This window comes from Dipodomys ordii, unplaced genomic scaffold (genome assembly GCF_000151885.1).
Source record: "Dipodomys ordii isolate 6190 unplaced genomic scaffold, Dord_2.0 Scaffold79, whole genome shotgun sequence".
In the NCBI taxonomy this organism is placed as follows: Eukaryota; Metazoa; Chordata; class Mammalia; order Rodentia; family Heteromyidae; genus Dipodomys; species Dipodomys ordii.
Genome location: NW_012267295.1, coordinates 5,391,835 through 5,416,373, shown reverse-complemented (window position 1 = coordinate 5,416,373; position 24,539 = coordinate 5,391,835). Strand labels below are relative to the sequence as shown.

At 51.0% G+C, this 24,539-nt stretch overlaps 1 protein-coding gene across 1 annotated transcript; it reads left to right on the top strand.

The window, feature by feature from the left end:
- The first annotated feature begins 2,073 nt into the window (after positions 1-2,073).
- Mcm5 (minichromosome maintenance complex component 5) lies at positions 2,074-24,073 on the top strand. The gene is made up of 17 exons (XM_013024923.1): positions 2,074-2,146; positions 2,323-2,497; positions 4,131-4,257; positions 4,402-4,530; positions 8,101-8,273; positions 9,813-9,968; positions 10,997-11,163; positions 12,706-12,877; positions 14,026-14,137; positions 16,196-16,339; positions 16,679-16,744; positions 16,986-17,162; positions 17,946-18,058; positions 19,487-19,615; positions 19,835-19,977; positions 21,609-21,736; positions 23,060-24,073. Exons 2-17 carry the CDS (start codon positions 2,331-2,333, stop codon positions 23,159-23,161), a joined length of 2,205 nt encoding a protein of 734 aa, XP_012880377.1. The 5' UTR covers positions 2,074-2,146; positions 2,323-2,330; the 3' UTR covers positions 23,162-24,073.
- Positions 24,074-24,539: the final 466 nt, after the last annotated feature.

The window sequence follows — 24,539 nt, the reverse complement described above, 5'->3', positions numbered from 1 at the left end:
CAGTTAGGATTATAGGTGTAAGCCACTAGCACCCAGCAAGGGCAGGTTTTAATCAGTAAAAAGCTGTTGAAATAGGGAAGTGTTCAAGAAGAATGGAAGTTGACTTCAATTTGGACATTGGTAAATGGTATATTTTTGTTAAAACAGGATTTTGCTGCCTCAGCTTCTAAGACTAATGCCACTACATCCAACTGGGCATTTATTTTTCTGGTCCTGGGGCTTGAACTCTGGGCCTGGCCTTGAACCTCTTTGTGCTCAAGGCTAGTGCTCTATCACTTAAGACACAATGCCACTTCTGGCTTTATCTGAGTAGTTTACTGGAACTAAGAGTCTCACGGGCTTTTCTGCCTCCGCTGGCTTCAAAGCAAAATCTTCAGATCTCAGCCTCAAGTAGTTAGGATTACAAGTGTGAGCTATGGGCGCCTGGCCCAACCAGGCATTTTAAAAGAAGGGAGTAGAAAGGGGGAAGTGTTCTTTGAGGGACTGAGTAGAATTAGGGAATTGAAATGCCACTAATGGGAAACTCGGTGTGAATGCCAGGAGACAGTTGTGTCAGGCAAACATGAAAATTAGATCAGATCCACAGGCTGGAACAGGGACTAGGGTTATAGTCATTTCCTAATGTGAACTGAACCATTAGAAACTCAGGGTTGTTCTTGCTAGGCTGGTGTTTTACCATTTGAACCATACCTCCAACCCCTGGTTTATTATATTTTCAGATAAGAGTGGCTTTTTGCTCAAAACTGAACACAATCCTCCTTCCTTCACCTCACCTGTAGCTTGGATTACAGGTAGGTAACATACAGTACCAACTCATTTGTTTTTTTTTGGGGTCCGGTTGTGGGGCCTGAACTCTGGGCCTGGGCGCTGTCCCTCAGCTCTTCAGCTCAAGGTTAGCGCTCTACCACTTGAGCCACAGCACCACTTCCGGCTTTTTTCATTTTGTTTATGTGGTGCTGAAGAATCAAACCCAGGGCCTCAGGCATGCAAGGCAAGCGCCTACCACTGAGCCATCTTCCCAGCCCCCCAACTCGTTTTTTTGAGACTGGGTCTTGCTGTAAAGCTCAGGCTATCTTTGAACTCCTGATCCTCCAGTCTCCGTCTGTGGAGGGCTTTTTTATTTTTACTAACTGTAAAAATGCTCCTAATATAGATACTATGGCAAAAATAACAATTCTTTTTGCATAGGGAGAACCAACAGAAGACAAATTACGCCAAGTGTTCCATATGTGAGTGTGTGTGTGTGTCCTGGGGCTTGAACTCAGGGCCTGGCCTGGGCACTGTCCTGAGTTTCTCTTTTGCTCAAGACTAGCAGTCTACCACTTGAGCCACAGCGCCACTTCTGGCTTTTCTATTTATGTGGTACTGAGGAATTGAACCCAGGGCTTCCACACATGCTACACAAGCACTCTACCATTAAGCCACATTGCCAGCCCAAGTCTTCCTTGTCTGGTCTGGATTGTTTTTCATATATAAGTATTGCAAAAGAATTACAACCATCCTACAATCGTCATTGTTAATTTTCTTCCCTGGTGCTGGGGATTAAGCACTCTGCATTATTATCTGGCTCGGGGCCAAAAAAAGGCACCCGAGTCCCAAGTTTGGGACGATTTGGTCCTAGAGCGAGCGGGAAAGCGCCTGAGCAGGGCCCGGCCGCGCGGGAAAGCATTTCTCTGGGCCTCACGGAGCAATCGGGCGTTCTGAACTCTAGGAGTTCTGAACTCCTACTCCCTCTTTTGGTGGCTCTGAATGGCTCATCTTCTCACAGGACTTAAAAAAGACTTAAGGATAAAACTCACCGGCTCCCCACCGGCCTACCCACCCCTCCGCCATCTTTGCTCCCGCCGTGGCTTCCTCCCCGCTCAGAAATTTCGCGCCAAATTATTCCTCACACAAAATGGAACCCGGAAAGAGGCGGAGTGTGACGTCACGAGCAAGGCAGCCCATCATTTTCGGGAATCCGTCTAGGAAGGCGGGACTTAAAGGCACCGAGCGGCCCAATCGTTGACCGCGGGGCCTAAGAGAACCAATAGGAGCGCACCTTCCACGGCGGCGAACGCGACAACTTTTTTTTTCCCGCGAAACTCAGCCGCGGGAGCGTGGAGCTGCTTGTTTCTGCTGGTGTGCGTGGTGCGGTCAAGGAGCGGTGAGGCCGGTGTGGGACCGGGAGTGGGGGCGGGCTCCCTGGGAGGTGGGGGTGGGCAGGGTGCTGCGTCTCGGGGCGCGGCGGGTGGGGACGGGGTTCCCGCGGACGGGGGCGCCGCGCGCGTTCCTCCCCTCCCCTCCCCCTTCCAGCCCCGCTCAACTCCGCTTCCTCTCCAGGGGCCGTCATGTCGGGCTTCGACGATCCTGGCGTCTTCTACAGCGACAGCTTCGGGGGGGACCCCGGCGCCGACGAAGGGCAGGCCCGTAAGTCGCAGCTGCAGAAGCGCTTCAAGGAGTTCCTGCGGCAGTACCGAGTGGGCACCGACCGCACGGGCTTCACCTTCAAGTACAGGTAGGAGCCTGGGGATACCCCCGAGGAGCCCGGGAGAAGGGCGCCATGGCGGAGGGGGGCCACGGGGCCTTGCCGTAGGGCGACCTCAGGGCATCTTTGGGGTGAGCCACATGCTGAGTTGGCCACCCAGCAACCCGGGTGGAGCCACCTGGCCCCTGGTTCTATTTCCTGGGGGTGGGGGGAGGGCGGGGAACTGAGCTTGAACTCTTAAGTTCAAGTCTGGGCATTGGCGCTCAAGGCTGGCACTCTACCACTTGAGTTACACCCCACTAACTGCTCTTCGGTGGTTAATTGGAGATCAGAGTCTCAAGGACTCTCCTGTCTCGGCTGGCTTCGTTAATGGGATCCTCAGGTCTCTGCTGGCTTTGCACAGGGATACTCAGATCTCAGTCTCCGGAGTAGTTAGGATTCCTGGTGCCCAGCTGGTCGGTCTTTAGTAATGTTGTCTGATTCCATGATGTCTGATGATCTGGGGATTTATCTTTTTTTTGGGGGGGGTCCGGTTGTGGACCTGAACTCTGGGCCTGGGCACTGTCCCTCAGCTCTTCTGCTCAAGGCTAGCGCTCTACCACTTGAGCCAGAGTACCACTTTTGGCTTTCTTCTTTTTGTTTATATGGTGCTGAGGAGTCTAACCCAGGGCCTCATGCATGCAAGGCAAGTGCTCTACCACTGAGCCACCTTCCCAGCCCTGGGGATTTATCTATTGGGTGCTGTGAAGGGGAACTTCATCCCTATCTTGCACATCCAGGCCCTGAACCTGGGATTGGGCCAGGACACCTGACTGCTTTACTCAGCGTGTGACATCACTAAATCTTGTGGTCCCACCTCTACTTTGGAGACCATAAAGTGTGAGGGCATGGTTTGTAGGTGTAGGATTGGGCCCTAGCCTTTTTTAGCTGAGTGGCTTCCATGTGTCAGTCTCTGGGCCTCAGTCTTCATCAGAAAGATGAGTAAAGCCATTTGTATCTCCATTTGATTGTGCAGCAACTGGCACTACCACCTGTGTGCCAAGCATAGAGACAACCTTGTTCTCAAGCTCATAAGTCAGGAATGGAGGGTAGAAACTGGCAATGAATCTTTGTTTTGTGGGAAGTATGGAAGGAGGTAAGCTCCCAGAGAAGCTGGCATTTTTGAGTTGTGGAAGGTATTCTAAGGGGTCTGGAGTGTTTACGGATAGCAAGGGGTATTCAGTGCCAGATTGGGTATTTTGTTGTTGTTGGATGTGAGGTGGAGGGGAGTGGGGTCTGTGATATTGTGCATAGGTCATGGTTCCCAAATAGGTTCTTGTGATAGTAGTCCATGGTTAGACATAGCCTCAGAGTTTGAGGTTGTGCCCTTTCAGTCTCAAAGAGCGAGACAAGGCTCTGAAGCATACTGCAGCAGACTTCCTGCTTTGCTGTGTGCACTGCACTACTGTCCTTCAGCCATGCTGAAAATTCAGGGATTTTCTTTGGAGAGTGCCTCTCTTGGCAATAGGGAATCTCTCTAGGGCTTGGTAATGGGATGATATGGAACTAGGTGTTTGTGTGTGACAGAGTAGTGGCTAGGTAGGATGGAGTCTGGGGTGTGTGTGTACCTCAGCCAGCATTACTTTCTTCCTCTGCATCCTTCCTGTCTGTGTGCTGTCCCCAGAGATGAACTCAAGAGGCATTACAACCTGGGGGAGTATTGGATTGAGGTGGAGATGGAGGACCTGGCCAGCTTCGATGAGGATCTGGCTGACTACTTGTACAAGCAGCCAGCCGAGCACCTGCAGCTGGTGAGTGGGATCTGGCCTGGAGTTTACCCCCCCCCCAGGATCTCCTGGAGCATTTTCTTTACCGCTTTGGCCCCGCCCCCCCCCCCCCCCCCCCCGCCTGGTCCTGTCCTGTCACCAACCGCTTGTGTCTTTGTTCCTCTTCAGCTGGAAGAAGCTGCTAAGGAGGTGGCTGATGAGGTGACCCGGCCCCGGCCCACTGGCGAGGAGGCACTCCAGGACATCCAGGTCATGCTCAAGTCAGACGCCAGCCCATCCAGCATTCGAAGCTTGAAAGTGAGTCCATTGGGAGGCTAGGGAGAGCGCTTTGGAGACAGGCAGCCGCAGGCACCAGCTCTGTGACCCTGAGTGCTGAGCAAGGCATTTGGCATTCTGAGTCTATCTTTTTTTGTAAAACTAACTCATTGGACAGATGTTTACTGAGCTCATTCTGGAGAGAAGGCATTGAGTTTGGTCCGACCCTGCAGAGATTAAAGGTAAAATATCTGGTCTCCTGTGGGGAGACTGTGAAACCTGTAAACATCGCCCATTATAACTTTAGATGGTTGTAAATGCAATGAGAACAATCAAGGGAGTGACAAGAAAGTGTGGGGGCCTCTAGGGAGAAAGAAGTTTCTTGAGGAGATAGCAGCATGCAAGCAGTGGAAGACAGCGTGTGTGTGTGTGTGTGTGTGTGTGTGTGTGTGTGTGTGTGTGTGTGTGTGTGTGTGTGTGTGTCCCCAAGAGGCTGCTTCCTGTCCCATGGTTGGCTACTCATTATGTTGAATAAAACTGGCCCTTATTCTCTTGGGCTTTCAGTGGGAGAAATAGCCAAGGAGTAGTTAGATGATATGATTAGTATGGTTAGTGTGATAGAAGGTTTGAAGAAAAGATGAGGGCAATGTGTCCATGGCTGAGGGAGGTGAAGGTGGCTAGAGAAAGCCTCTTCTCTGAATAGTATGTACCCTACCAGATGCAGCAGGGTCAGCATTCCATGCTCAGGGAACAGCAGGTGCAAAGGTTCTGTGGTGGAGGCCTGTATGGAGGACCAGAAACCAGTGTGGCTGGTGCACAGTGTCATAAGGTTGGAGGAAAGAAGATGGAGAGGAGAGGCCAGGTAGCCAGACCCTTCTTAGCACAGAAGCATGGGTTTTGTTTGGAACACAGAAGGCACTGGAGGGGTTAAGTAGGAGGAACAGTCTGATTGTGTTTTCTATTTTCTTCTTTTTGTTTTTTGGTCGGTCATGGGGCTCGAACTCTGGGTCTGGGTGCTGTTCCTAAGCTCTTCAGCTCAAGGCTAGGCAATATCACCTGAGCCATAGTGCCACTTGCAGTTTTCTCAGTGGTTTATTGGAGATAAAAGTCTCATGGACTGGGCTGGGAAAGTGGCTCAGTGGTACAGCACTTGCCTTGCATGCATGAAGCCCTGGGTTCGATTACTCAGCATCACATAAGCAGAAAAAAAAGCCGGAAGTGGTGCTGTGGCTCAAGTGGTAGAGTGTTAGCCTTGAGCTGAAGAGCTGAGGGACAGCGCCCAGGCCCAGAGTTCAGGCCCCACGATCGGACCCAAAACAAAACAAAAAAAAGTCTCATGGACTTTCCTGCCCAGGCTGGCTTTGAACTGCGATCCTCACCTCTTAGCCTCCTGAGTAACTTAAGATTATAGGTGTGAGCCACCAGTGCCCAGCTTTTTTTTTGCCAGTCCTGGGGCTTGGGCACTGTCTCTGAGCTACTCTTTTGCTCAAAGCTAGCACTCTACCACTTGAGCTACATGGGAGAAGGAGAAAACGCACCTGTCCTTCATTTAGGGTTCATTTTATAGTCAGGGAACTGGAGGCAAGAACTTTTTTTTTTGGTTCTGGGCCTTGAACTCTGGGCCTGGGCGCTGTCCCTCAGCTCTTCAGCTCAAGGCTAGCGCTCTACCACTTGAGCCACAGTGCCACTTCTGGCTTTTTCTGCTATGTGGTGCTGGGGAATGGAACCCAGGGCTTCATGAATGCAAGGCAAGCACTCTACCACTGAGCCACCTACCCAGCCCTGATTGTGCTTTCTTAACAGCAGTACTAAGAATACAACCCGAGGCCTTGTACATACTAGGACAGGGATCCGCCACTGAATGATATCCCCAGCCCCTGACTTGATTTACAGAAGAGCTCCCTGATTGCTGTGTGGAAGAGGGGTAGAAGCTGAGAAAGCAGTGTGGAGAAAGTGAAGTGTGGACTGCTCTTAGGTCTGTTAGGATACATGTGACTCAGCTGGGTGGAATCTACAGTCAGGCGATGTCATCTTCATCATGCACTACACCCAGGAAGCCATGCTCATGTTTGGTAGGCCTCCAGTCTGCTGCTCTGTGGGTGGTGGTGTGGGGAGTGGAAGTAGCAAGACTTCCAGAAACAAGGCCCTGGGCTCGGTATGCAGGCTCTGGAGGGGGGTTGTTGGCGCCATGAAGGCTCTGAATATGTATGGAAGCAAACTTAAGTTTCACTAGGTTCTGCCTGACTGGTATGGGGCAGCTATTACTCTGAAGGGCCTCCTTGCCTGTTCTCAATGAGGGTGGGCCAGCCAGAAGAAATTGCCTGTTGGAGATGTCCTAAGAGGGCCAAGACAAACTTCAGTTTCTTCCTCTCCTGCCACCCTGGCGGACTTCAGAAAGCTGTGCCACATGCACGTGCTAGGCCTTGTTTGTTCCAGGGTTCCGCCATCGGAGTCTGGACAGGGCTCTGGCTCCATTTACCAGAGGTGACCTCCCAACTCAGGGCTTCCCAGAGTCCAGTACAGATCTTTCTTGGAGTAGGAAGAAAAAAATGCCAAAAGGAACTTTTATTTATTTATTTTATCATTATTACTACTCTTTTTTGCTTTTTATTATAAAAGTTTCAACCCCACAGGAAGAAAAAGAGACTAGTGATCCATATATCTTCATGTGGATTTAATTGGTAATGCTTTGCTTTTTTGTTATTTTGCTACAGAACTTTAAATTGCAGACATGATACTTTATTACTAAATACTTGAAATTTAGTTTTAAGCAAAATTCTGTTTTTCTTCAAAGAAATTTTGTGTGTATGTGTTTGCTTGCCAGTACTGGGGCTTAAACTCCGGCCTAGGTGATGTCCCTGAGCTTTTGTGCTCAAGACCAGCACTTTGCCACTTAAGCTACAGCTCTACTTCTGGCTTTTTTTTTGGGGGGGGTCCGGTCGTAGGGCCTGAACTCTGGGCCTGGGTGCTGTCCCTCAGCTCTTCAGCTCAAGGCTAGCGCTCTACCCCTTGAGCCACAGCACCACTTCTGGCTTTTTTCTTTTTGCTTATGTGGTGCTGAAGAATCAAACCCAGGACCTCAGGCATGCAAGGCAAGCGCTCTACCACGGAGCCACCTTCCCAACCCCAACTTCTGGCTTTTTTTGTTGGTTGGTTGGAAATAATAATTTCATGGCCTTTTCTGCAAGGGCTGGCTTCAAACTTCTGTCATCCAAATCTCAGCTTTCTGAGTAGCTGGGATTAGAGGCGTGAGCTGCTAATTCCTGGCTCTGGGTAGTTTGTTTTGTTTTGTTTTTTTTTCTGGTCATGGGGCCTGAATTCTGGGCCTGGGTGTTGCCCCTTAGCTCTTCAGCTCAAGGCTACCACTTGAGCCACAGCACCACTTCCAGCTTTTTTTGCTTATGTGCTGAGAAATCGAACCCAGGGCCTCATGCATGCAAGGCAAGCACTCTACCACTGAACCACCTTCCCAGTCCCTTTGAATAGCTTTTGAACTGAACTTTAAGCTGCAGGCCTTTCCCACAGCTCTGCCACCTCCTCCAGTGCTGCTTAGGTTATTTTCCTTGTCTCCTGACTCCTTAACCAATAAGGCTCTCGATGGCTCTGTTACAGTCAGACATGATGTCACACCTGGTGAAGATTCCTGGCATCATCATTGCAGCCTCCGCCATCCGCGCAAAGGCCACTCGCATCTCCATCCAGTGCCGCAGCTGCCGCAACACCCTCACCAACATTGCCATGCGCCCTGGCCTGGAGGGCTATGCCCTGCCCAGGAAGTGCAACACGTGAGTGGGTTACAAGGGAGAACCTTGGAGTGGAGATCTGGAAGTCAGACAGTCTGCGGCTGCCTGCTAGAGGCTCATGCAGGAGGGCTGGCGCTTGGGTGTTGGCTCTTTTCTCCCACCAGGATGCTCAGCCCGATAGATCTCAGCTGAGTAGGAAATGTGGGTCAGAACTTTCTACAGCAAACTTGTTTACTAGGCCAGGTCAGCATACCAGCAGCCACAGAACCAATGAGCACAGCTACACTCCATTCTTTAATGTGTTGCCCACGAGTATAGAGATGGAGTGTGGTCTCTTGGCTTGAACAACTACATTACTTATTGCCCGGCTCTTAGGAGCAAGTATTTTCCAGCCCTGATCTAGAGGACTCCTCCTTTACTCTGGTTGCCTTTACTCGGCCTTTTCTGCTGCCTGCTACTCAGCTTATACCTCATTCCAGCTGTTGTCAGTCTTACTTGAAACTGCAGAGTATTCTTCCCTGTCTCCAGCATTCTCCCTCCCTAAGTGCTCTCTACCCTGCAGCTAGGTGGCCTCAGCTTTGCACAGTCTGTCTTCAACCCTGATCCTCACATCTCACCCTCCTAAGTAGCTAGGGCTACTGGTGTGGGTCACTAGTGCTTGGCCTCACTCTTACATTTGACATACGTGCCTGGTCACTCATCCGCCTTGTTTTGCAACATAACATACCTTGTTTTCTTTCAGAACACAGACCTAGGCTACATTATGTAGTTAATTGCGTATGTGCTTTTTGGTCTTCTGATTAGAACTTAGCTCCACAGAGCGTGGGTTTTTAATCTACTACTGTAAACCCTCATCTGGAGTAACAACTGTAGTATAGTGTTTTTCTCCAGTGATATTATGTATGTTGCTATTAAAGTTGTTGAATCTTCATTCAACTTTATTATATAGGGCCATAGAGATCTAGATGCTCAGAATGCTATCTAGAATCTCAATGAAGAAAATCCTGGACTATTATTGTGAATGGATTTTGTTTATTTAGTAGGGGCTTGAGGATCTAGCAGTGCACACATGCACACGCGCACGTATGTGTGTATATGTGCATGGTTCTAGGGCTTAAACTCAGGACTTGGACTGTCCCTTAGCTTTTTCACTCAAAGCTGACACTCTACCACTCAAGCCACAGCTCCTCAGATGAGAGTTACACAGACATTCTTCCAGGGCTGGCTTTGAACTATGATCCTCCGATCACAGTTCATATTCCTGAATAGCTAGGATCACAGATATGAGACGGCAGAGCCAGTTGGTCTAGCTGCTCTTAACCTGTGGGGACACAGACTGTGCTTGGGACTTGTCTGCCACCTCCCAGCATGCCAGTGAAGGAGCTAGGCCTCTCAGTCCTCCCAGCCTCCAATGGCACTCCAGTTGCCATGGAGCCGGCCTCCTTTTGGGGCCTTTCCTTACTTAGCTGGTCCCAGTTCCACCTTAAATTGCTGTTGGCCACATCTTGTTCCTGACTCAATGGATGAGCTCCAGCCTTTGGATTCTCCTGGTAGCTCTGGTGACCCCTACTCCTCTCACAGGGATCAGGCTGGGCGCCCCAAGTGCCCATTGGACCCATACTTCATCATGCCCGACAAGTGCAAGTGTGTGGACTTCCAGACCCTAAAGCTGCAGGAGCTGCCTGATGCCGTGCCCCACGGCGAGATGCCCAGACACATGCAGCTCTACTGTGACAGGTAGGTGGGAGGGACCGAAAGATGGGGGCATCCTGCTGCGTCCCTAATGTGCATGCTGGGTGTGGGCTGGGTCTGGAGTGTGCAGGGTGTAGAGGAGAGGGTGATTCATTTGTGCCTGGTGCTTCTGATCACCTGCAGGGCATTTCATCGCACCTTATTGCGGGTGTGGAAATGTGAGATGGTTAAGTGACTTTCTTTTTTGGTGCTGGTCTGAGGGTCTGAACTAAGGGCCTGGGTGCTGTTCTTGAGCTTTTTTTTGCTCAAGGCTAGCACTGTACTACTTGAGCCACAGCTCTATTTCTGGCTCTTTGGATAGATAATTGGAGATAGTCCCACAGACTTACCTTAAGCCTGCACTGGCAGTTCTCAGATCTCCTGAGCAGCTAGGATTTCAGGCTTTTAAATGACTTTCTAAGCAGAGGAACTGGGCCTTTTTCCTATGCCTTGCTTGAGTCTACAACAGTTGAGACAGGTCACCTTACCTTCTTCTCAGGCCCAGAAAGGTTCAGTGGCTTCTCTGATGTCACACAGTTGCCCTTTGCCCCATCTGTGCTTTGTTGGCTCTAGAGGAGCTTGGAGACTTCCCTCTTTCGTGTCATTTTCAAGAGGAAATGAAAACCCAGAGGCAGATTGACTTGGCTGAGCTGAAATGGGATCATGAAGAGACAGAAAACGGCGTGGTCCTAGCTAGGATGGTGGGAGGGCAGGAGGAAAAAGTCTTCCTCTGAGATGGCTGAAGGCCTGAGATGAATGTGGGGTATCCGACATAATGCGGCTGGGTTACAAAGCCTCTGGAGACCTCAACCAGCAAATGAGAGTTAGGACCCTGCCATTGTCAATGCATTGCTCCAAACATCTCAGCCACCCAGGCTTGAGGGGGTTGGGAAAGGGAGAGGGTTCTTTATGGAGCTAGCCCTGGCTATGATGCTTGGGGGAAATGTTAAGCTGGCAGTGAGTCAGTAGGAGTGGTGGTCCAGGGAATCACTGCCCCAGGACCTCATCCTCTTCTCTTTCTCCTCCCCTCATAGGTACCTGTGTGACAAAGTTGTTCCTGGGAATAGGGTCACCATCATGGGCATCTACTCCATCAAGAAGTTTGGCCTGAAATCCAATAGGGGTCGTGACAGGGTGGGTGTGGGCATCCGGAGCTCCTACATCCGTGTCTTGGGCATCCAGGTGGATACAGATGGCTCTGGTGAGTTGGCTTGGCCTTGCCATTTGGCAAGCTTGTACACCTCCCTTAACAGGCACCTCATTACCATCAACCTCTGGTTGCTGATTACATCAGTTTAATTTTTGTGTTGGTATTAGGGATTGAATTCAGCTTGGCATTCTTGTTCAGCATTCTTGCTCAGACCTCATATTCTACCACTTGAACCATGCCTGTAGTTGGGCTTTTTGCTGGTTAAATGGGCTGGCTTTGAACCTCTGTGCTGACTACCTAGGATTGCAGGCATGAGTCACCAGTATCCAGCTAGAATGTTCCTTTTTATAATGAGCAAATACCCCTCTTGGTCTTGGCCGTGTCCCCAGCTGTGGTCCCTGCACTGAGGGCATTTGCCTAAATGCAAGCTCAAGAGACCTAGAGGCTCAAGGCTGAAGGGCTCAGTGCAGTCCATGGAGAGTTATCATAATCCACTGGGAGTGCTGTGTACATCTCAGCCCTGTTCCAGGAGTCAGACAAGAATGCAGGCTTCAGGATAGATAGATAGATAGGTGCTTAGAGTCCAACTGAGGAGAAATGATCCTGTGGAATTCCAGTGAGAGGCTGAGGACCTCAGGAAGCAAGGGTGGGCTGGGCCTTGTGTGAAGGCTTTTTCCAAGAAGACTCTACAAATTGCCTTTGAAGGTTAGAGTTGTGGAGAGAATGATAGGACCTGAAGACGCTGGTCTGGCCCCAGGTACTGAGAGGCTGAGGGCTGGTAGGGGTTTGGACAATGAATGAATGGCTGGGCCTTGTAAAAGTCCCGTGTTCCCAACTGGTGTGGAGAGCTCATGCCTGTACCCAGAGCAGCAGGAACCACAGTGAGAAATCTTAGGTGATTATAGCCTCTGGCTGCTAAATCTGACTAGTCTAACAGGGAGGCTTTTCCAGGCTTTGTCCATGATCTAGTGTATGTAAAAGCTTGTTTATTTAGCTATTGATGTGGTGTGTCCACTTAGATCTTGAAGAGAACATTGTCAGACCTATCTTTCCCTATCCTTCCATTGGCTCTCTTTCCACGTTTACTTCCTCTCTTCTAGCTGCTCAGCAACTCCTGTACCCCACCAGATACTCTGTGGTTGTTTCTCTCATCTTCCCACCTCATCTGTCAGATTTCCCCCTTTTACTCACTGTATCTAGGTTCTGGCTGCTTTTCACCACCCGTCCCTCATCTGAACCTATGCCTGCCTGGTTGTAGGTCCTCCCTGTTTCCTCTGACTTCCCCTGTGAGTGGTAATGTGACCAAAGACATAACTCGTTGGTAGAAGTGTCTCTCCCTGCTCTTGACCAAATGGGAGACTTGTGGGCCAGCATGATTTTGCCTTAATTGCTCAGACCTTCCCTACTTACTGGACCTAGAAGAGGCCAAGCTCTCTTGAGATTGTGGAAATGTGGGATTGCTTTGAGCCTCGTGGCTGGCCTTGCCCAGAGGAGCCTCCCTGTGGGAGTTCCTGAACTGTGGCCAGGCTGGGAAGAGGCTGGATGGAGGTGGTATCCCTATAATCACTGAGGCGCCTGCCTTCCCCACCCTAGGCCGCAGCTTTGCGGGAACTGTGAGCCCGCAGGAGGAGGAGGAGTTCCGTCGCCTGGCTGCCCTCCCCAATGTATACGAGGTCATCTCCAAGAGCATTGCCCCCTCTATCTTTGGGGGCATGGACATGAAGAAGGCCATTGCCTGCCTGCTCTTTGGAGGCTCCCGAAAGAGGTGAGTGGCTGTGGGGGAGGGGGGATGGTTAAGGGGTGGGAGGAAAGGAGGTGGATGATGACATGGTCCACAGGAGGACAGCTGCCAGGTAAACAGGGTTCTGTTCTCTCCGCATTCTGCTGGACCATCAGTCTGCTGCCTACTCCCTGGCTTGCAGGCAGCTGCTTACCCTACCACCTGTACACGAGGTCCTTGGCCATTCTGGCTCTGGGTAGGCCGTGAAAGAGGACTGGGCTTTGAGCTTTGAATCTTGGGACCAGAGATTTATTCTCTGTTCTAGTTACTGTATGTTCTCAGATGGGATCCCAACCCCATCTTTCTGAACTTAAAAGTTTTCTTTCACATGAGTGAAACAGATGGAAAAGACAGTGATCAGGCTGGGAAGGTGGCTCAGCGGTAAAGTCCTTGCCTTGCATGCATGAGGCCCTGGCTTCGATTCCTAAGCACCACATAAGCAGAAAAAGCCGGAAGTGGTGCTGTGGCTCAAGTGGTAGAGCACTAGCCTTGAGCTGAAGAGCTGAGGGACAGCGCCCAGGCCCCATGACCAAAAATAAAAAAAAAAAAAAAGTGATCAGAAGGATCAAGAGTTTGAGGCTCACGTGGACTACAGAGCAAGAGCTTACTTGTAAAACATTAAGAAAAATTTTTAAAAAGGCCATCAGTATTCTTTTGGAACTCTAAAATAGTATATAAACAATAGCAATAATAATACTCTTAACTGTAGTCCCGATGTTATTCTAAATCTTGATGAAGACTCAATCCCCAGTCCAAAGATGTTGCCTTTGTAGATGAGGAAATGGGGAGGGGAAGGGATTTGCTCCTAGCCACATGGGTGGAGCCAGGAGGCTGCCCTGTGGCACTGGTCCTCTGCATGTGCCCAGCCCACAGATGGCTTCCTTTTTCTTCTGGGAGGAGTGTTTATCAGATGGCAGCTGTGCCTGAGGGCAGCTCTGCATGCCAGTCCTCATCCGCCCTCCCTGGAAGGAAGCTCTATCTTCTGTTGCTAGCCAGAGCCTGCCACAGTCCCAGGCATGGGTGTGAACGTGGGATTGGGCTGCCTTCCCATTTGATCTGAGGCTCATTAGAGATGGGGTGACTGCTGGCTTGCCATTTGAACTCTACCTTGCTCGCCTGCCCCTTCTCCCCAGGCTCCCTGATGGACTCACTCGCCGTGGGGACATCAACTTGCTGATGCTGGGGGACCCTGGGACAGCCAAGTCCCAGCTTTTGAAGTTTGTGGAGAAGTGCTCTCCCATTGGAGTAAGTACTGGGGACACTCTCCCCCCACACTCCTTCCCCCCTTGCCTGTTGCAGCAAGAAAGAAGGCAGAGCTTCTGGGTCCCTAGGACACCCGTGGCCGGACACACCCAGCACCATCTCCTCCTTCCTCTTGGCTGTGGTCAGCTTCTGTAGTGAGGAGGAACCAGTAGGCATGCGTAGACTTGGGACATGCGAGAGCACTGGTCTGAGTCCGGCTCACTTTGAGTCTCAGCCTTGCCATTGATCGGCTGTGGGCTTGGAACAGTCACCTGGTGTTCCTGAGCCTCAGTTGTTGCAAGGGTGATACTTAGAATGATACTAGCTACCGTCAATGGCCAGACACTACGTTTGATGGGAATTTACTCATCCAACCTCAGCACTGTGCTGTACGTAAGAAGACACAGAGACAGCAGTGCACAGTGTCTCGCCTAAAGTCCTGCTGTTGATGAGCAGGGGTCCCTGTTGCCCAATGGGGTGTCTGGGAGGATCAACAGGGAAGGCTTTCTGACTACTGTGGTTAGTGGGTTATGGCTCTATAGCAGGAGGTTGTTTTTGGATAGAGGCAGTATATCAAGTTGTTCATACTGGCACTGTCTTCTGATTTTCTGAGTATTTATTCGAGATAAGAGTTTCATGGGGCTGGGAAGGTGACTCAGTGGCAGAGCGCTTGCCTTGCATGCTAAACAAAAAGAAAAAAGCCGGAAGTGGTGCTATGGCTCAAGTGGTAGAGTGCTAGCCTTGAGCTGGAGAGCTGAGGGACAGCGCCCAGGCCCAGAGTTCAAGCCCCATGACTGTGACTGGACCCCCCCCCAAAAAAAAAAAAAAGTTTCACCGACTTTCCTGCCCGGGCTGGCTTTGAACCATGATCTTCAGATCTCAGCCTCTTTTTTTTTTTTCCGGTCGTGGGGCTTGAACTCTGGGCCTGGGCGATGTCCCTCAGCTCTTCAGCTCAAGGCGAGCGCTCTACCACTTGAGCTACAGCGCCACTTCCGGTTTTCTGGTGGTTTATTGGAGATAGGAGTCTCACGGTCTCTCCTGCCCGGGCTGGCTTTGAACCGCGATCCTCAGATCTCAGCCTCCTGAGTAGCTAGGATTACAGGCGTGAGCCACCAGCGCCCGGCCAGATCTCAGCCTCTTGAGTAGCTAGGATTACAGGTGTGAGCCACCGGTGCCCTGCTGTGTGTTCTCTTTTATGTGTGTATGTTTGTGGGTGTGTGTCAGTCCTGGGGCTTGAACTCATGGCCTATCCTGAGCTCTTTTTGCTTAAGGCTAGTAGTGCTCTTCCACTTCAACCAGAGCTCCACTTTTGACCTTTTGTTGTTAACTGGAGAGTCTCATGGGCTTTTTTTTTTTTTTTTTTTTGGGTCGGACGTGGGTCTTGAACTGGACACTGTCCCTGAGCTCTTCAGCTCAAGGCGAGCCCTCTATCACTTGAGCCACAGCGCCACTTCAGGTTTTCTGGTGGTTTAAGAGTCTTATGGACTTTTCCTGCCCAGGCTGGCTTTGAATCTCGATCCTCAGATCTCAGCCTCCTGAGTAGCTAGGATTAGAGGCATGCGCCACCATCCCTGGATTTCTCATGGGCTTTTCTTCCTACACTGGCTTGGCACCTTGATCCTCAGATCTCAGCTTTCTGAGTAGCTAATATGGCCGTGAGCCATTGTGCACAGCTTGTATCTTGCTCTTAAGGGCATCTCAGCTAGGACTTTAGCACATATTGAGGTCTCAGTGGCAACATGTAGAATGTAAGATTATAGGTAATAATGAAGTCCCATCCCAGCTCCGAGGCCAGTTCCAAGTGACCATTCCTTTATGGCTCAGTGCTCACCTACAAGACTGTGATGAGGCTCTGGTAAGCCATGTTTCCTCTAGGGTACAGCATCTAGGGTGGCCTCCCCTTCCAGCGCAAAGAGCCCTCAATTAAGTCTTGATTTCTGTTCTGTGCTCTATAATCAGACGTGTGACTTGGAGCTTCTGCACACCCCCTGACTTAATGGAGTCAGCTTGGTCTGCAGAAAGCTTTGGGCACTGACACCTTCCCTGTCATTCCTCTCTCAGGTGTACACATCTGGGAAAGGTAGCAGTGCTGCTGGCCTGACTGCCTCGGTGATGAGAGACCCCTCATCCCGGAACTTCATCATGGAGGGAGGCGCCATGGTCCTGGCTGATGGTGGGGTCGTCTGTATCGATGAGTTTGACAAGGTGAGTCTGGGCCTCACAGTCAGGACCAGGCTGTGTGACTGCAGGTGGGGCTGGCAGACACTACCACAGGTTTGGAAGACTGATGTTCTGTCCTTGGGTCAGTTGCTCTGTGGTTACTGTGAGAATTGCTTTGTTCCTCTGAGCCTCAGTTTATTTGGAGACTGGGAAGAGGAAAGCCATGCATATGTGGGTCACCATGATTATGGGTGACTTAGTATCTTTCTTTGTACTTGGGAATGGTAGCTGCAGCTTGTTTTTCTGCTTCCACTGTCTCTTGCTTGGGGTCGGGGGTGGGGGGATGAGGGGTGGGTCCGATGGACCTCTCTGTCCCCAATGCAGATGCGAGAAGATGACCGTGTAGCCATCCACGAAGCCATGGAGCAGCAAACAATCTCTATAGCCAAGGTGAGCGACCTTTCCTGGGAGCCTACCCTGCTGTGTCCCAGCATGGATAACTCTCCACAAGCTGCTCTGGGCAGCTTTGCTGAGTCTTGTTTGACTAGGGCTGTGCTGGCAGCAGTAGGCCTAGAGAGAAGGGAGAGAAAGGGAGAGAGAAGAAAGAAAGTGGGAGGGAGAGGGAAGGAAAGAGAGTCAGTCAGTGAGTATCCCAGGGTTCTTTATCATCTCCCACCCTTTGTCCCCTCAGGCTGGGATCACCACCACCCTGAATTCACGTTGTTCTGTCTTGGCTGCTGCCAACTCAGTGTTTGGCCGCTGGGATGAGACGAAGGGGGAGGACAACATTGATTTCATGCCGACCATCTTGTCCCGCTTCGACATGATCTTCATTGTCAAGGATGAGCATAACGAGGAGAGGGATGTGGTATGTTTACAGCAGGCCTGGTGACCACAGGGCCCCGCTCCAGACAGGCTCATGGTCCTGGGGGAAGGTGAGCAGGGCACTTGGCCATTCCTGATGGTTACATAGCCACCACCTGCAGTGTTGGAGAGGGAGCAGGAGTCCTGTGGCCTGGCCAGTCTTTGCCACTGAGGGTCTGGGTGATCCGTGGCTGACTCTCTCTCTGGGCCTCAGTCCTTTACATATGAACAGAAAGTACAAGCAGGAGAACCCCAGTTCTGGTTGGTAAATTTTCCCCCAGGGCTTCACACATGTTAGGCAAAGTACCTTTGAGCTGATAGTAAAACTTTGAAAGAAATCTCATCGCTCAAAGAATCAACAAGTCCAGAGATTGAATGCATGCCTCTAGGTTGTTGGACAGCTCTTGTTTCTGCCTCCCTTTGCTCCCTTTAGTGGAGGCTTAATCCCTTGGGCCACTACTCCTGTGGTAAAGACAAACTGTGATTTTTGTCTTACCATCTGATAGCTTTACTGCTCCTCTGTTGAGTGGAGGCGCCAGTAGTTCCAGCAGAAGCCCTAGAATGAACTGTCACTGGCTTGAGTAGATCCATCTGAAAAGCAGACTTGTGTCCCAGGTGGGTGGGGGCAATGCTCTGGGAGAGTGGGGCCAGGCTGGCTGGCAGTGTGGGCCTGAGATAGAAATGGCCCTTCTGGCTCCGATTGGGGCCCAGTCAGCTCTTCCAGCCTGCCCCTCCTCTGTGAGCGGTATAAAGCTCAGGAGGGCCTGTGTCTCCTTTTGCCTCTTAGATGCTGGCCAAACATGTGATCACTCTGCATGTGAGTGCTCTGACACAGACCCAGGCTGTGGAAGGCGAGATCGACCTGGCCAAGCTGAAGAAGTTCATTGCCTACTGCCGAGCGTGAGTGCTGACACAGGCCCCGTGGGGTGAGGTTGCCTGGCTTCCCTGAGTGGGGAGAGAGCCTAGTTACGAGCCTAGTTACCGGGCTTGGACCTTCTTGTGCAGAATATCCTAACAGTGCCCCTCTGAGGATTTGGTTCTGAGGCATCTGCTCTGCTCCTGTTCTCTCTGACCGTGAACAGATCCCACTGGCTCTTGGCCTTAGTCTCTCCATCTTCAGTTAGGTGGATAGAGTTTAATGTGAAGCTCCCTCACATTTTACTATGTAGGCAGGTCATTGTAGATGCAATCTTAATAATGCCCACCCATACCGTAGCATACCCTGGTAAGTTGCTCAACCCTTTTTTTTTTGTTGGTCAGGGGGCTTGAACTCTGGGTCTGGGCGCTGTTCAACCCTTCAGCTCAAGGTGAGCGCTCTACCACTTAGAGCCACAGCACCACTTGTAGTTTTCTAGTGGTTAATTGAAGATGAGAGTCTCACGACTTTCCTGCCTGGGCTGGCTTTGAACCACCATCCTCAGATCTTAGCCTCCTGAGTAGGATTATAGGCGTGAGCCACTGGTGCCCAGCTACTCAACCCTTCTGAGCTTCCATTTCCTAGGTTATGTTTCCTAAGGTTTATTTTCCTTTTTGCTTTGGTGAAGTGGACTTTGTAGCCTGGAATTTAAGGATCCTCCCTTCTTAGCCTCCTGAATGTTGAGATTATAGGCATGGATTCCCACACTCAATCTCTGTAATCTTTTTTTTTTTTAATCCCAGTCCTGGGGATTGAACTCAGGGCTCCTCAAGGCTAGCGCTCTACCACTTTGATCCACAGTGCCACTTTGGTTTTCTGGTGGTTAATTGGAGATACGAGTCTCATGGACTTCCCCGCCTGGGCTAGCTTTGAACCCTAGTGCTTAGCCTCCTGAGTAGCTAGGATTACACATGTGAGTTACTGGAGCCTGGCTCACATTTTTTTTTATTCCAGTGTTGGTGCTTGAATGGACTGGGCACTGACCCTAAGCTTTTGCCTAGTGCTCTACCACTTGCGCCACAGCTCCATATTCAGCTTATTGGTGGTTAATTGGAAATAGAGTCAGATGTGTGCTGTGGAGGAGCAGACTTTCAGGAAGTCCACCACCTAGTGGACGCCTGCTGCTCCCCTAGTGGCTGACGGAGGCAGTGTTGACAGTACTCTTTAGTTGGAGGTATAATTGTTACTGCTGCACTTGTGCCTGACTTTTTCCCACCTGTTACTGATCTCTGTGGCACCTGCCCACCACAGCCAGCCAGGCAGGTTTCACTTGAATCTCCAAAATGGCTTGTCATCCCCGTTAGCAAGCAGCAATGTTGGGGTGGGAAAGCCAGTGGAGGGTATAGGGCAGAGTGAGCCCCTGAGAAATTTCCTCGTGGTCTCACACTTGCTGCTCCCTGTCCATCCTGCAGGAGGTGTGGTCCCCGGCTGTCGGCCGAAGCTGCAGAGAAGCTGAAGAACCGTTACATCATCATGCGGAGCGGGGCCCGTCAGCATGAGAGGGACAGCGACCGCCGCTCCAGCATCCCCATCACTGTGCGGTGAGCAGGAAGCCGGGCCTCGCTCCACTGAGCGAGATGTAGGAGGCAGCCACAGAGCAGAGGCCCAGGGGTGCAGGGCCGGCTCTTGAGGAGCATGTGATGGGTGAAGGGACAGCTGGCAGTCTCCACTATAGTCTTTGCCTCCTTTGGGCACACCTCTCTGTGTCCAGGGGAGGAGAAGTTGGGTGAAGTCCCCTGAGCGCCCCACTTCTCTTATAGGCAATTAGAGGCCATTGTGCGCATCTCTGAGGCCCTGAGCAAGATGAAGCTGCAGCCCTTTGCCACCGAGGCAGACGTGGAGGAGGCCCTGAGGCTTTTCCAGGTGTCCACGTTAGATGCTGCTTTATCTGGTACCCTGTCAGGTGAGTAGGTGCTGGGCCACAGTCTTGGGGTCGGAGGGCAGGGTGCTGCTTCTCGGTATGTGCTGAGCTTTCCTGGGCATCTTCTACAGTAAATCTTCCCTCATCTCTCCCGTAGCTATTTCCCCCTCAAAATAGGAGGAATCAGCTTCTCTCTAGACCCTTGAATGCCATCCTCTTAAGTCAGTTTGTTCACAGTATTGTGACCTGTCATTGCTGAGGAATAGCAGTCCATCAATCAGCATCTTGTGTGCTGAGCTCTGAACCATGTCAATCAGTGCTTCTCCTGGTGTGGTCTTGACAGCCACTCCCTAGTCATCTTTCCCCTTCTTAAGAGATCAGAAAGATCAGTGTTTACAGAGCCTTTTTGGTAGCACATAGAACCTCCAGTCTTAGTAGGAATCCAGGCTCCTGGGCCCTTACCCTGAACTCACATTGCCTGTTTCTGCCTAACTTTTCAGCAGACTTTTCCAAGCACTGGTGATTTGCTGGATTGTTCTGCGAAAGAGATTTCTTACTCAGCCAATGCTTTGAGCTTCCTGCTTGCCAGGCACCATCTAGGTACTAGAGATAACAGAGCAAATCCTGGCCTCTCCTCTTGCTTGCCAAGGAGAGACAGACTATGAGGACAGATACTCAGTCCAGGTGGTAAAAGGGGCAGTGGCAGGGCCAGGTGTATTTGGTAGGGAGAGATGCTACTTTCCAGGGGTGGTAGTGGCTCCCTAAGGGGTGTGCCTGCCCTCCAGGAGGGATTTTGTTGTGTCACATACCCAGGAGGCAGCAGGCGTGGGCAACAGGGATGCTCACCTACAGTAAAAGTTGGAAATAAAGCCGGGCGCCCATGGCTTACACCTGTAATCCTAGCTACTAAGGAAGCTGAGATCTGAGGATCGTGGGTAGGAAAAGTCCATGAGACTCTTTTATCTCCACTTAACCACCAGAAAACTGGAAATGACACTGTGGCTCAAGTGATAGAGCGCTCGCCTTGAGCTGAAGAGCTGAGGGACAGTGCCCAGACCCAGAGTTCAAGCCCCAGGACTGACAAAAAAAAAAAGTTGGAAATAAGCCCCTACGTTCTAGGGCTTTCTGGGGTACCACCCAGGTGTGGCTCTTGGGATGGCCTGTCTTCCCTCCTGGCTCCCACCTCGCTTTCTGGCTCAGATCAACCTCAGGATCTTGTCCGGTGTTAGAGCTCGAGTGACTTCGTGCTTGTTAGCAGTTGTCAGCCAAAGCAATTCATTGTTTCCTGCAGAGCCTCCAGTGGCTTCTTTTGCCAGAATCAAAGCCAGCCTCTCACTTGGTCCCCAGGGGCTTATGGCACCTGGCTTCTAGTTACCACCCTGGCCATGTCCCTGCCACCCTAGCCTTGACCTGAATGAATCAGGTGCATTGCTGCCTCTGACTTTGCATGCGCTGTGCTCTCTGCCTAGGATGTTATTCTCCATGTTTGCCTTATCATGGCTCTTCCTGAGCAGGTTTTCACTGTCCCTGAGCATGCCATACTATTCTTTCTGTAGCTACCTCCCAGGTCTAGCTCAGGCAAGTTGTCTTGGGTTAGAGGTTTCTGTGTCTAGCCTAGAATGGACAAACTGGGGTCCCCAGTGCCCTGATCTTCACCATCTGACTTCTCACAGGAGTGGAGGGCTTCACCAGCCAGGAGGACCAGGAGATGCTAAGCCGCATTGAGAAGCAGCTCAAGCGCCGCTTCGCCATTGGCTCTCAAGTGTCGGAGCACAGCATCATTCAGGACTTCACCAAGCAGGTAGGCCTTCCCCCAGCACGGGATGTGGGGTCCTGCAAGTTACCCTGGACAGGCTGGTTCCACCCAGCACTAGTGTCCTTTTGCTCAGCCCACAGGCCCTAGTTGGAGGACGGAGAGCCGTTCTTTGTCCTGTTCAGCCATCTTTCCCTCTCTAGGGACAGTCTCAGTCAGGACAAGGGGAGTTTTTACGTTGTACAACAGAGAAGGGTGGCTAGGCTTGCGGGGGTCACATCTGGGTTTCCAGTCTCTCTTTCATCCTTTCTGTTGGCTGCATACAGAGTGGCAAGTTGTACTCGGTAACCTGAGCCCCAGTGAGCCCCTGGAGGACATGGGGCTTTCTAGATACTTGGGAGCCTGTCACCTTTGTCTATGCTTTTATTTTTAGTAATCTGTAAGTCTATGGGTAAGAAGAATCTAGTTAGTCCAGTGCTACTGGCCCCTGCCTTTAATCCTAGCTGCTCAGGAAGCTGAGACCTAAGGATCATGGTTTGAAGCCACGATCTGGCTCTCTGAGATTATCTTCAATTAACCTGAAAAAAGTCATAGGTAAAAGGTGTGGCTCAGGTGGTAGACTGCCAGCTTTGAGGGGAAAAAGCCAAGTGAGTTGAGGCCCTGAGTTTAAGCCCCAACGCCAGCACACATCATCATTCTTGGAGTCATTTATTCTAACATTCCTCCCACATGTTGTATTAGCATCAGTTGTATATGGGGTTTTGAGATACCCATATATGTATGTATTATGTTAATCAGATTCATCTCTCTCACACTTCCCCATTGTCAATAAGCTTCATTCATTCCATTTTCACACTTGGACATAAAATACCTTGGCCATATTCACCCTTCTTCACCCTCTCCATTTGCCCTCCTTTCCTCCCTCCCACTAGTCCCCCACCCTGTACAGCACATGTGTACCTGTTGCATTTAAGAACACAGGGACAAAGAGCCCCACCTCCCCATGCATCTTCTCTCTTGGACCCTGGGAACATTAATGTAGCAGTGTGGATGAGCAGAGAGGCTTAGCGAGGCTGAGAGTTGACAAAAGAGTGAGTTCTATAGTCACAAAGACTTAAATCTCAGCACTTATTTGCTAGTAACTTCAAGTGACTTAGCTCCTCTGCCTCTCTAAAATGGGAATGTTCTAGTACCGGCCACATGGAATAATTGGCTCACATACGTGGAGATAGTAAGTGCTATGCACACAGCAGCCGCTCCAGTGTTCTGATGCCTACAGGTAGAAGCTTTCTGTAGGCTGTGAAGTCCCCTGGAGCCCGGGGGAGGGGGGCCTGGGTACAGACATGCTCACAGGCACCTGTCTCCCTGCAGAAGTACCCGGAGCATGCCATCTACAAGGTGCTGCAGCTCATGCTGCGCCGCGGGGAGGTCCAGCACCGCATGCAGCGCAAAGTGCTCTACCGCCTCAAGTGAGCTCCCGTCCCTCCTCCGGCCGGAGTGTCCCCGCACCCCCTGCCTCTCCACATCCGCTGCTTCCCTGCTGCCGCCGTCCTCCATCTTCACTGCGCTCTGCCCTGGAGGGCCAGCCAGCAGGTCCTGCCCTGTCCCGGGACACTGTCCACTCCCCCGCTGCATCTTGAGAAATGGGCTTTGGGCGGATTGCTGTCCTGTCATTGGGCGTGGTGTGTTCAGACCCCTAGGTGCCCTGCCTTTGGAGGCCTGTCCCCGTGCTGCCCTTGGCAGGGGGGGCTAGGGGCAAGACCAGGCTCTGTAGTGCACAGACTGACTTTTCGGATGGACCACCACAGAGGTGGGGTTTCTGTGCAAAGTGTTTGATTGACCTATTGTTCAGTTTCTTCATGTTTCAGAGGAGAAATAAAGTTTTCGAGTCCCTGCCACTAAGAGCAGCCCAGCTAGCTGTGGGACTGTGCCCTGTGAGTGTCGCCAGCAGTGGTGACAGGAAAGGGCCCTTCCATGCCTCAGGTTCCTGATTTATACAGGGTGACATTAGTCCCTGTTTGGTGGGATTGCACTTGGGACCATGAGTAGCTGTTAGTGTAGTACCCAGGAAGGGTCTGGGTATTTCAGTATCTGGGGACCCTGGGTTCCTGCTGGGCCTTAAAGTAAGTAAGAGACTGGGACCTAGGCAGGTCACCTTCATGCTGTGTGGCCTCAGGTAGGGTAGTGTGCTTTTCTGTGCCTTAGCTTATCACTGAAGAAGCTTAGGGTCTGAGTTCTGTATGGGAGCATGTGCTAGAGTTGGAGAAAAAGCACACCAGGGCCCCAGTCCTTGTTGTACAAATGTCAGATGCCACTGTTTGTTTACCTTCAACAGGTAGAATGCACAAAATTAAAAGTCAGTGAAATAAAATATCTGGTAAAGTACATTGAGAGATGTGCCATCTCAAGTGAAAAGTGGATTCGAAATGTATTAAGGCATGTTGAGGTAAATCTGTGCTGGGTAAAGTATCTAAAAGTGATGCCATAAAAAAATGGAAGCTGGAGGGTGACTGGATGACTATCCAACACAACTCCCCCCCCTCTCCCCCCAGTGCACCAGTAGCCATTGTTCATCACAAGTATGTTCTGTGCAGACCCTCCTGCCTACCTGGAAACAGTGAGATGAGGGGCCGAAGCTGAGCTCCTCTGACTCATTCCTGCACAGATACCATTTCTTCTCTGATCACTTCCAAGAGAATGAGAACTGTGTGTGCTGGCTTGTCTGTCTGGAAGGCAGACTTGAGACTGGTGTGGGTACTTACATCCAAGGTGGGATTTCGGTTCTGTTAGTCTTTCATCTTGACAAGGTGCAGGTTGGTTCCCTCTCAGACTGCATCTTCTGTTGTGCAGG